The 13,402-nt window shown below is 44.4% G+C and overlaps 1 protein-coding gene across 1 annotated transcript in view; it reads right to left on the minus strand.

Annotated features, from left to right (window-relative positions):
• Window positions 1–12,560, minus strand: part of ZDHHC9 (zinc finger DHHC-type palmitoyltransferase 9) — a 30,247-nt gene extending 17,687 nt beyond the window's left edge. Inside the window, exons 1-2 of the mRNA XM_059911135.1 lie at window positions 12,325–12,560; window positions 2,182–2,342 (exon numbers count right to left, since the gene is read on the minus strand). Coding sequence (XP_059767118.1) covers window positions 2,182–2,342; window positions 12,325–12,491 — 328 coding nt within the window. The 5' untranslated portion in view covers window positions 12,492–12,560. The remainder of the gene's footprint in view (window positions 1–2,181; window positions 2,343–12,324) is intronic.
• Window positions 12,561–13,402: the final 842 nt, after the last annotated feature.

Raw genomic sequence — 13,402 nt, forward strand, 5'->3', positions numbered from 1 at the left:
TGTCCCCTTACTGCAACTAAAACAGGCTGAAATTTTTCAAAAAGAAATCCACTAAGAAGCTAAATAAACACAGCTAAATAAACAAAAGAAATACAAAAGCTGGAAGCCTTCAAAGCAATCTGAAAAAGTATCAAATCAAAACGTTGTACACCTTAAACTTACACAATGTCATATGCCAATTATATCTCAATAAAACTGTGGGGGGGAAAAAAAGAAACCAACTAGAACTGGGAGAAAATATTTCCTTGACAATAGCATGCATATAAACAGGAATAAACTCAATATGAGAAGTATAGAAACTATGTTAAAAAAAAGTATAAAAATTCTATTAAAGGGCACAAAATTCAGTCTAAAAATACAGAAAGATGTACTATCTTCTTGGGGATAATTATACATAATAATTATACAAATGTAAATTCTCTCAAAAATAATATATAAATATAATACCTATTAGAACCCCAATGTGTTTGTGTCTTTTTAATTCAATAAAATATTAAAATCCCAACAAACAAACAACAACAACAACAACAACAAAGCACCTGAAAGAACTAAAGGCTAACCACAGATTGGTGCTCCACTGGTACAGCTTTTCGTCTTACAAGTCCTGGGTCCCTTTCTTCTACTGTACGTGGCCTGGATGCTGACTCGAGCTACTTGGGTACCAGATTTGAGAACAATTTAGGTAGGCACCACTGTTGGATCTGGTGGGCTCCCAGTCCCTCCTAGAACTGGCATCAGAGCCTTCTTTCCCAGTGTGAGCTCCAGGAGTCTCCCAGGAGCTCCCCTCCTCGAGTCCTGGGATGCTCTGCTTCAATTCATGAAGGCACCCTGGCTCCTGGTTAGTGTAGCTCTTCATTTCTGTCCCAAAGAGCCCTACCCTGAGCTGCAGACTGTACTGTGATTAGCCTGTAACCACTTCCTTTACCATTCCTAGAATTCCCAATGGTTCCTGTCCCCTCTCATCTTGTGTGTTCCCCTACAGCAGGAATTCTTGGTTAGAAACCCACTCATGTGCCTCAAAAGATCTATAAATCCCTGAAATTATATCCAAAATTGTATGTATGTGATGCATATAAGAATATTTTTATGAAGAGGTTTATAGTTTTCATCAAGAAAATCAAATGAGGGACTTCCCTGGTGGTCCAGTGGTCAAGGATCCACCTTCCAATGAAGGGGACGCGAGTTTGATCCCTGGTCGGGGAACTAAGATCCCACATCTGCGGGGCAACTAAGCCCGCGTGCTGCAACTACTGAGCCCACGTGCTCTGGAGCCCGTGTGCCACACTACAGAGCCCACACGCTTTGGAGCCTGCACGTCACAACTAGAGAGCCCTTGTGCCGCAACTACTGAGCCTGTGCACTCTGGAGCCCACACGCCACAACTAGAGAGAAGCGCGTGTGCCACAACTAGAGAGAAACCTGTGAGCCACAACTAGAAAGAAGCCCACGCACTGCAACGAAAGATCCCGCGTGCTGCAACTAAGACCCTACGCAGCCAAAAATATAAATAAATAAATAAATAATTTTGAAAAAAAATGAAATGAGTTGGGCTTCCCTGGTGGCACAGTGGTTAAGAATCCGTCTGCCAATGCAGGGGACATGGGTTCGAGCCCTGGTCCAGGAAGATCCCACATGCCGCGGAGCAACTAAGTCTGTGCGCCACAACTACTGAGCCTGCACTCTAGAGCCCGTGAGCCACAACTACTGAGCCCACGTGCCACAACTACTGAAGCCCACGCGCCTACAGCCTGTGCTCCGCAACAAGAGAAGCCACCGCAATGAGAAGCCCGTACACCACAGTGAAGTGTAGCCCCTGCTCGCCACAACTAGAGAAAGCCTGAGCACAGCAACAAAGACCCAACGCAGCCAAAATAAATAAATTAATTAAATAAATACAAAAAAAAAATCAAATGAGTTGACGACCCCCAAAAAGTTTTTTAAAAAATCCTCTTGGGAACAGTGCAGCAGGACCTTGGTAAGAAATCCCTCCTAAAATGCAACCCAGAACAGGGAAGAATGAAGTTCACGTTCTTCACAGGGTGGTAATGATCTCAGATTCAGGATCTCAGAGGGAAAAGGCTAGAAGTGATTATTAGTCTGCAACTACAATTATGATTCCATTCCCTTACTAATCAAAGCCACCCACTGTACAATATCTTGCCAGCTGGTTAGAAAACTCACCTATCTCCATTTCTATGAAAGCTGCTTCATCTGGTAGGGCCCGAGGGATCACTCCAGGATCGCTGAAGCTGGTCCTCAGCAGTGTAGCCATGGAGAAAAGGAAGAGCATGGCAGCAAACACAGGGATGGCAGGAGACAGCTGGACAGCCAGGTAGCGGCATCTGAAGAAAGCAAGCAATTGAACATCTAGTTATTCCTACCCTATATTGACCTGGAATTGTTACCGGTATGTCAATCTGATCTCCACAACAAAATTATAGTACCTCAAGGGCAGGGACCATATTTTTTACTTCTCTCGAATTACTGAAAAGTCCTAACATTTGGTTCTGCACATTCTAGGCACTCAACAAATACTTCATTGATTGATGCCACCTATAACATACAGAAGATAGCCTAAGGAACCTCCGCTACCCTCAAGCCCAGTCCCTCCCATCAGCCTGCTGGGGGTCACATTTCCTCTGTACCTCAGCAAAGGCTCATACCTGTTCAGGTCAGGGACCCAACTGAACCTGGATTGTAAGCACCATAGGTTGCTCTCACTCTGGGAATGTCTAGAGCTATTCATACCCACTCATCTGGCATTAGGCCTGAGCTCAAGGAGGGGGAAGAAAAGATGAGGACCAGTCATGAAGCAGAGTCCCAGTGTCAGATAGACGGTATGTCCAGCGTGCTTGAAGGCCAGTGAAAAGCTTCAGGGCTGCTGACTGACTCTGCAACATCCACTCACTCCTCTTCCTTCCTCAAAGAGCTGAGCCAGTAGGTGACTAGTGACCATAAGCAAGGGAATAAGAAAACTGTATCTCCTTAGCACCCCTTCTCAACATCATGTTTGTTCCCCTCTTTCCATAATTCACCTGGAAGGCCATTCCTCTTTCTCTCTGGATATCCCCGCTCTACTCGTCTTTCAGATCCAAAGCCATCAATGCCGTCACTGTCATCATCGCAGCCACAATTTATTGAGCACACACCATATGCACTAAGCTCTTCAGGCGCATTACAGCATCCACTTCTCACACTACATCTATAATAGCTGAAGAATCTGGGATTTAGCGAGGTCTTGGCTCTTCCAAAGGCCTATCCTAAACTGCACTGTTTTTCACTATGTTGACCTCAACTCCCCCAACTGAACTTCATAAGAGCAAGAACCTTGTCTTTTAGAAGTGGGAATGCCTGGGTTTGAATTCTGGCTCTACCAGCTCCTAGTTGGGTAACTGAGTTAACTTCAGTCTCCTTATCTGTGAAATGAGGATGATAATGACAGTATTTCATAGGGTGGTTGTGTGGTTCAAATGCATGAATAGAAATAAAGTGCTTAGAACTGCCCTTGACACATAGTAAACGCTAAGTAAATGTCAGCTATTAACATTATCATCACGGTTCTCTATCTCCCAGAGCCTAATACAAGTATGAGAACAAAGAGGCTATCAACAAATACTTGTCGAGTTGAACTGAGTATCAAACCAAATAAATAGAAATACGTGATGAGAGTTACCACTGACCTATTTTTACTCTCCTCCTCCTGAGGCATATTTCCTCCTTCAACATAGACATCTTCTCTTGGAGGCAGACTATAAGTGGATGAGCAAGGACCAGAGGCAGAGTGAGGAAAGTAAGCTAAGGAAAAAGGCTTATCTCATCTGCATAGGGATTAAGCAAGCTGCTGTCCACTCAGAGTAAACGTTTAACCCTGGGTTGTACCTTCGCTGCAGGTTTGGAACAATCCCCATGAGATCCTCCCCCTGCCTCCGTGCCACACACACGACTGCATGGGGAGTGCAAACCAACTTACTGAGCAGTTTGCCACGAAGGTGAACATACGGAGTGAACTTGCAAAATGATTTCTGTGGCTTTTTGTTTGCTTGCCTGCTCGTTTGTTTTTTAATAAAATCCTCGGTTTTAGCTTGCTTTTGTAAGATTTTCTTCCTTCTCCTAAAAGCCAAGGGTAGGATCTGGCTGAGTTCAGGGTAATGAAGGTCCTTGCATATCACTAGCTTGTGGATTACCCTCTTTTCCACTGTTCCCCTTCACTGGTACAGATAATTAAGAAGTGAATTCAGAAAAGTCACCTCCATTTATCAGGGACCCAAAGGGACACAGGAGAATCACGAGGCTCCGTTTCACAAACAAGCCAAATGAAATTACCACGCTGACAGAAAACAGCCATCTTCTTCGTCACTGCCCATCTCTCAAATCACTCTTGAAAACAAAGAAGTGACGTCTCCAGGATTCAAACTGCCCTGGGTGTATAGTCTCCAACGAAAACCCTTAGAAAAATCAGAGCCATCTGATTGGCCACCTAAGGGAGTTTAAACTGTTTTATTAGAGGGAAAAGATACAGAGAAGGTAGAACACACACGCACACACACACCCCCCACACACATACTAATGTCGCCCCCATGCACAGAAGGACCAAGCTTAACTAAGTCCCATTTCAACACCTGCTTGTTGACCGGACAAAGGACAACTTAGATTTCAATTACACTACGCCATTAAGGATAAAGGTCTCTGTAATCTCCACACAGACTATCATCTGCACCTGCTAAAACAATCCACTCTGTATGTCAACAAGTACACAACAGGCCCATTGTATTGTTCTCCAGAGACAAGGATACTGGCAGCCAGTTGTCACTAGTGAGTGGGTGTGGCTGGCAAGGCAGATGTGGGACCCGCAGGCCTTTCTACCCCGAATAAGAGGAAATAAGAGAGCCAGTGGCTAAGACCACTGTGAACTACAACCCATCTGTCTGTCTTTAATACCCACCTAGGTCAGTCCCATAATTGCAGTAAGCTAGAGATCTGTCTTGTATAGGAATAAGCTATGTGAAGATTTGGGGGTAATTCCCAGTATCGACCTCAAAAGTCAGGAGTATCCTCAAGCATCACGAATTTGTCCTAGTGAAACACTGGATCTGTCATCCACAAATATAAGCTGTTCTTGAAACCCCGTAGTACTTTCCATCTATATCGATACGAATAATGATAACCATACACTTCTTGACACAGAACTCTCCTTTGTCTTCAGAGTACCAGGGGGGTTAGAAGTTGCTTTTCTCCCTTGTGAATCTTATAAATGCAACCATGTGCCCACTAAGTCTTCATTTCTGCCACCTGAAGAGGCATCATCATTTTAAGCCATCCTCTACCAACGTCTTGATTGGCCTCAGGCTTCCGTAGCTGGACTAGACGACAGGACTCCCACATGTCTCATGGGCCACATGGTGGTACTGACCAGCAGTAACCAGCAGTGCCAGGCTGAGCTGGTGTGTCATGTCCCAGCCCCCATCCCTAGCACACTAGCGTTCACTGGAGGGACAATGCTAATGACACAGACTTCAATTCACACGAAAAAACTCAAAAGAGATTCATGAGGGGAGCTGGTAAGAAACCAGACAGATTCCATGGCAGGGCTGCCTCACAGACTGGCAGGGTGGACTGGTGTTCTGTACTCTGCTTCTAAGTCTCCCTAATAGCTTTCTGGCTGTGTTTTTTGTTGTTGTCCTTTTATCAATGCAATCAATCAGCCAACAAGTATTTATGGGTCTAACAAATGAAGAACAAGAGAAACGGGAGTTAATTTTGTTGAGGAAAACATAACTAACATATGAAACAGCTAAATAAGATAAGACCAATAATCAAGTGTTCACATGGTGAGTCAGACTCTAAGGACTGTAAGTGGTCAGAGAAGAGCTCTCTTGGGAAGCTGATGGCTGCTTGAAACTGCTCCCAGAGCAGCCATTAAGGTTGGCTTTAAGGAAGAGCTGTACTTGGAACAGCAGGAATGGCCCAAGGGTTAGAGCCCCATAATGGCCCTTGATCCCAGATAACAGAAATAAGCCTTAGCTATAAGTCCTCCCTGATACGGACGGCTGTCTGTCCTTTTACATATGACCTACCTCTAGAGCACAGGAAACATGTACAACCACCCATAAGACTGGTTCAACATTCTTCTGATGACACTCAGAGTCTGCTACGAGGGAAAAAGTTTCCTTGGACACTAAAAACATAATTTAATATCAGCCTCCAGATTTACTGCTATGTGAAGGTCAAAGGAAAATGCATAACCCTGTTTTGCTCCAGGAGCAATGGGGAAAATTAACCAAACAGGGACCTTTTCAATTGTGAGGCAATGAGCCATCCTCGCACTGAGGAAGGCCAAAATCTCTATCCAGGCGAACCTGCTAAGTAGTTGCCAAATTTCAGTTATAATAATAAATTTCACATTTCAATTATAACAAATATAACAAATTTCAATTATAATATCCTCCTGATCAAGAACGTAGAACAATTCCCTGCTGCCTATTATATTAAGCCCCCAACTCCTCAGGCCAGTATTCCGAGGCCCTCCTTTAACTGGCCTTATCTAATCATTATCATAAGGTTCTTGCCTCCTCCTTGCTCCATTCCAGACACATCTCCCTCATTACCCTGAATTCACTAGCCTCTTGTTATTGCAAGAGGCTTAAGATGCCTTTTTTTTGTTCTTAAACACAATACCACTTCTGGCATCTCTGAGGAGGAAGATTTAGGACTCCTCTCCCTCAATAAACATCTCAACTGATATAGGCATGCTAGGGACATCCCTGTTCTTCGTGCTCACTTTTCCTAAAATAGACGATCACTATACTCAATTAAGACTCATTCTCAAAAGATGGGAGACGCATTCAGTGGAGACTGACAGTGTGAAACTCATTACCACAAAAGGTAGTAGAGGCTGAAAATATACAGATGAATTCTGAATGACAGAACCGTAAAGAATTGTTAACGGAAAGCACACTGTTCAGGAGACATGACTCAATCCTTCTCCAGGGGACATGCTTTATCAGGAAGTTGAGTTTAGCTAAGTACTGTTAACAGAATGATGCCTTTCTAAAACTGTCTTTGGTTGGCCAAGTCACAGACAGAATCTTGGGCGGGATAAGCACAAGACTGAACCTCCATAGAGCAGCTCTCCAGAGAATACTCTCTTGGTTAGAGATCATGATAAAGTCACTTTTTCCTCTTCCTAATCTCACCTAAGGAATTCAGGAACCTGGACCTTGTCACTATAGGCACAGATATTCTGCCATGTCAGAGTCTGGCTTTGGTCTACCTAGCCCTGTGTCTCCTCAAACCTGCTAAGTTTGTTATCAGATTGCCTCTTCTCTTGCTCCTGTCCATGGGGACATGGTGTCCCTCTCATCACCATCACCCACAGAGTAACATGGTAGGGAGCACACACTGCTTAAGTTTTCTCTGAGCTGTCCTCACCCTGGCAGCAGGGACTAGGAGCAGCGACGGCAGTGATAATCTCTTGTAACACACAAAGCTTACTTGCTAAGTTCACACTTACACATGGGCTCCCTTGTCCCTGCAAGGCTACCAGAATGCCATGCTGGAACGCTGTCAGTTTTCCACAAAGATGCCTTCGTTTTCTAGGAGCATGGGCTAGGGAGGCCAAAATAAACTGGAGTCCACTAAGGTAACACAAACACTAGCTAGCAAGACCCCAGAATATGCCGGTCCAGCATTTGGCACTATGCACATCTTCAGTAATCTGCGCGTCTTCAGGATTCCGTATTCAAAAAGTAACAATGAGATGAAAAGTAGTGTCATATAAAGGCACTGGCTGGCCGATCGATCTTGATGAAATAACCCCATTTCTGCAGACTTGGTTTCATCACCTGCAAAAGGATGGGGATAGTCTCCAAGGCCCCCTCCGGCTCTATCACTCTATGATTCTGTGAGTCAAGACTGTTACATTTTAAGTGCATCCAGAATGTATCAATTCAGCAACATTTATTCATCACCTACTCTACGAAAGGCCTGGCAGGGGGCACTGTGGGGGCCACACAGACACAGAAGATGGTCCCTGACATTGAAAGAGCTCGAAGTGTAATCACCACAGAATTCAGAAATATAAAAAATGTCATATAATTACGTATTAAATGACTGGTATGTACATTCTCAGGACTCTGAGAATGCAGAAATTACTAGAAAAATTTCATGAAGGAAGGAAGACTCAAGAAGGGACTTGAAAAAGAGGTAGAATATGAATAGGCTAGAAGTGGGACAATTACTAAGCAGTGCTACAAAACCTTTGTCAGTTCATCCAATTCAATGACTCCTCTGTACATCAGGAGCACCCAGGAGGGTCAGTCCAACAGGGTTTGATAGTGCCTTTGATACGGTTTCCTCTAGATACAGCACAGTGAGGCATAAGCACTGATCATAGCAGCAAATTACTTCTACTTCAGGGGTCAAGAGTCACACAATCATTCTTGCCACAAGAGAAGTCTCAGGACCTTGACCCCACTAGTGATCTGGTCACAACGTTAAAAGACACAGCTAGGAAGCCACTTCCAGAACACAGTGCACTTGGTCCTTTCCCCAAGCTTTATGAGGAAGTTGAATTTGACTAAATACCACAATAGCCTTTCAGTAGCTGGACAGCTCACAGGTTGTCAGTGTCATTCTGCTATAGTGTCCTGACATTCCCGGCCAAGCTGTTTGCTATGTGTTCATCACACAAGCTGGACAGGGTTTGGGCAGAAAGGACTGAGAACGGTTCATGTGCTCAAAGCTCACACTTCCTAAATACCTCATCCTAAGAATACATTAGGAAGTTCTTCTTTTTTTTTTTTTTTTACTAAAGTATTTTTTTGAAGTATAGTTGATTTACAATGTTATGTTAATTTCTGGTGTACAGCAAACTGGTTCAGTTATATATACATTCTTTTTTTTATACTCATTTCCATTATGGTTTATCATAAGATACTGAATATAGTTCTCTGTGCTGTACAGTAGGACCTTGTTGTTTATCCATTCTATATATACAAGCTTACATCTGCTCACCCAAATCTCCCACTCCATCCCTTCCCCACCCCACCCCACCCCCGCCAGCAACCACAAGTCTCTTCTCTATGTCCCTGAGTCTGTTTGTTTCGTAGATAGGTTCATTTGTGTCACATTTTAGAGTCCATATATAAGTGATATCATATGGTATTCATCTTTCTCTTTCTGACTTACTTCACTTAGTATGATAATCTCTACTTGCAAGGAAATTCTTTTTTTGAAGCACCGTACAATTTACACTCTGCTTCAAAATTCAAAGACATTTACTATAGATACAATTACATTTAAAATACAGCTACCTACTAGTAATCTTCTATCCCCTCCTTTTCTGTGTGTGTATTTGAATTTTCCAGACAGACACAAGAGTTATATAGAATTTCAGACTCTAAGAGTTGCAAGAGGCCTAGTGATAATCTAGCCCAATTTCCCATCCTGGGCAGGAATCCACTCTGTGACAGCAGCCCTGAGAGATGGCTACCCAGCTTCTTTGGAAACACTTCTCTAACAATACAGAGCTAACTCGCTCCTGGATGGACCACCTTTTTTCATTTTACGTATTCAACCTACTGTCTGTCCACTGAAAATTACAGGTCCCTCCTTCGAGAAATCTAAACGTGTAAAGGCAAAATCCAAAAATAAAAAGATGTCCACTGGCACTACTAACACTGCATGTTTTTCATCAAGGGGTGCCCACACGCCTGACCAGATTTCTCAAGCCATCTGGCTGACCCAGGGCTGTGCCATGGGTGGTTATAAATCACCTCGCACTCGTTCCTATGCACCTGCTGCAAGCAGGACGCTGTTACTAAAATGCAGGTCCAGATGTGCCTCAAGATCTGAACTTTCTTCCTCAAGGCCAAAATGCAGCAGCCAGGGGATGTATAGTCTACGCTCCTAGACAATTTAAAGATGAAAAGAGACAGTCCTTTGTCACTGGTGGTTCAGACATCCTCAACTGCCTGAAGGCAGGGGGCTAGATCAGCTGATTTCTTGAGGTCTCCCTAAGTTCTCATACTAGCGAAGGAGCCCATATTCTGCCCCCAAACCCTATCCATCACCACGTGGTTGGTAGTAAATTATAGACCCCAAAGAAAAAGGTCGACCAGAAAGAAACTTCCTTCCTCAGAGGCATGCTGGTGTCCTCTGTACAGCCTGTCATTGGTTAGGCTCAAGGCAGCCGCCACCTAGAGTGCCTGTGTGTCTGCATATGACAGACAGATGCATGCACGTTCACAAACACAGATTCTACCATTCTCAGTAAAAACAGGATTCATTGCCAGGGTCCTCTCCCCTTTGGTCAGATGTAGACTTCCCCATTCCACTGCTCAGCTAACACGTTTACTTCCTTCTCCCCTCCGGCCTTCTTACTCCCTCCCCCAGCCCTACCCTCAAAAATATTTACTCTACCCCACAGACAGCTGGAACCCAGGGCAGTTTACAAACAACCTCACCCTTCATATCTGAGGGCAAAGCGCAAGAAATAACTTGGGGGAAAAAGTCATCTTGGTAGAAAACCCAACCTGCCTCTGTCAAACAGTAACTTGGCTAATTACAAGCTTCATCCCACAGGCAGTTTTCTTCAGAGGCCTTCAGGGCCGAAGTGGAACAGATCCATATCAGACTCTGTCTGGCTCCCAGATGCAAAAAGGGCCAAATGCCAGTAGCTCCAAATTTCAAGTTCCCTTGGCCAGTAAAACCAGAGGTTTCCTGGGCCCGGAATTACCAGCTCACTCAGGGTCTAGAAACAAATCTCATCTCTGTTTTGAATGGTTCCAACCACAACAATTTAACCCTGGGCGGGGCAGGGAGGGTGGCAAAAAGAGCTAGTGATTCAACAGAGGAAGGAGTGAGAATGATAGAAAGCAGAGTTCATCTCTGCACTTCCAAAAAGAAGCAAGGCAGGAATAAAGCAAAGAAAACTTGGAGAAGGGTAAGGAGTGGGGAAACATTTTTTAAAATGTTATGCATATGCCTGCCCACCTGCACACGCTCACTTGTACCACACACAGGTACACACACACACACTCAGCCATGAATCTCAGACTGGAAAGCAGCTAAGAAGCCAACATCAAAGTGTCTGACTTTGCCAAATACTTTACAAAGTCAGCAGCAATAGCAGCAACAGAAGTGCCTTTGACAAAGAGGTCCTCTGACCTTACTTTCCTAGCCCTGTTATAAACTACGTCCCCCTCCTTCCTCTGCTGTTACTCAAGCCAGCTGCAACCATCAAAAAGTCCGGTAAAGCAGCCTGAAAAAAAATCACTCTTGATGCATTGGGTAAGCCTGAAGCCCTTATAGAAGAAAGACAAAAATGAGCCCCAAGAGACCAGAGCTCATTTTAATTACCCACAAAGTCTGGCCAAGAAGCCCCGTCCTCCGTCCCATGGCCACACCCCCTCATGGGAGCTCCATTTCCAGGTCACCGGAGCACAGGAACTGTAGCAGGCTCATATTAGGTGTGGTTCACAGTTCACAAACACACCTCTTGGCTCCTCAAGGCCTTCCTCGTAATGCTGTAATCCCAAAGCGATTAGCATTGCTCCCACCCCTAGACTGTACAGCATTCTCAGCATACCCAGGAGTCATGCCACAGTACCCTAGAATCCAACTGGCCACTTCCCTTGAGCAGTGACCTACACAGACTTCAAACAGTGGCTCTAGTACTAGCTATCGCATCACAGAAAAAATAACTCCAAGGCTGGTATCAGGCACACACAGAATAGAGAGTTGTTTATGTTGAGCGATTTTGAGTGAAAGAAAGAGCAACTCACATTTAATAAGCACATATGTGCCACACACACAGCTAGACTGTGGCACGGCTGAGGCTGGAACCAATCTGCAGGTTCCCAATTCAGTTGGCTTTTCAATTTAACAGCTAGCTGAGAGCTGAGCCCTAAGGAAATAGGACCCAGAATAACAGAATAAGTGAGTATTACAGGGTGGAGTTATGACCATGGGGAGTGCCCCTAGGCTCGGGAAGGGTAGGAAAGAGGCAGTCTGTCACTAAGCACCTAAGGAGAACACTGAAAAGGGGAGGTGAGTAATAAAGACAAACTCTTTTATTTCCCAAGTGTTCCAGGGGTGGCCCCAAATCAGTGCTATAAAATTGGTATCAAAGGTCTTGGTCTTTTTAGGAGGCACATACTCTGCTATAAGCTCAAAGCAATGAATTCAGTTGGCATGACCTATAGACATTGCCCAAGAGGACAATGACAGCCATCCAAGGACTAGCCACAAACTCTCCAGAAAGAAGGTTCTTCCCCTGGACCCAAGGGAACCATAATCAGGCAACTCTACTCAATGGAAACTCACTCGAAGGCGAAGAAGAGTGTACACGTCCCCAGGATGAGGAAGAGGGTCAAATAGAAGATGCCCTTTTGCCGGGCCATCATCACGCGGCCATCACAACAGAAGGTGTTCCTGCCTGGGAGTTTCTCCCATTTCCGTGTCACCTTCTTTCTCACCACCATCACAGACATGATTGGAATTCCTGGTCCAAAATGGGTTTTGTGATTACAAGAGGGAAGAAACAAAAGCTGAGCCCAGCTTTGAAATCACGTTGCCTGCTATTGCTGCCGCTGCGTCAAACATCATCAGAAGTCCAATTTCTAGCCCTAAGAAAAAGCACAAAAAAAAAAAATGAGGCAGGAACAAGAAAATGCAGTTCAATCTTCCTTTCCCAGAGGCAGAAAGATGAGCACCACTTGAAGGGATGGGGGTGAAGAAATGGGAGAGTTTATTTCCAATCTGTTTCTGTCCCCTAAAAGAAGAAAAGGTTAAAGGTTCTCAAAAAGAGAAGGGGGCTAGCATATCTCCTTAAATATACCCCTTTACTTCCAATATAATACTGATGATGTGATTATCATAGAACCTTGGAACTAGAAGGGATTTTGTAGTTGTAGGCCCAATTACTTTGTTTTGGAAATGAGTAAAGTCAAGACCGAAGAGGGGAGATAACTTTTCCAGGGTCACAAAGCCACGAAGCTAAGCCAAGAAAACAGGTCTGCTGACTTTAAGTCCAGGGAACTTTCCACGATACCATATTCTTCTATAATCATCACAAAGAGGACTCTAAAAATAATAGGAGAGTTTCTGTCCTTAAGGAGCCATTCCCACCCCTCCTCCACTTCTTCGCCTTCTTTCTTCAATTAGCCACTCAAATGTGAATCACACCAGGGAACAAGTCATCCTCTGGCAGAGCTAGGTTGTGGACACTCTGTACACAAACCCAGGTTGTATTTACTCAAAACAGATTTCCCCTAATCAAACCCCCCTTACTTCCTGAGTCCGGGAAATGAACCAACCTTGCTGGTCTAGCCTAACATTTGTGGGAATCTTAATGAAACCACATCACAGACCTGTAGGTGAAAGGCTGACTTAAGCAGGAGAG

The sequence above is a fragment of the Balaenoptera ricei genome, chromosome X, assembly GCF_028023285.1.
Source record: "Balaenoptera ricei isolate mBalRic1 chromosome X, mBalRic1.hap2, whole genome shotgun sequence".
NCBI lineage: Eukaryota > Metazoa > Chordata > Mammalia > Artiodactyla > Balaenopteridae > Balaenoptera > Balaenoptera ricei.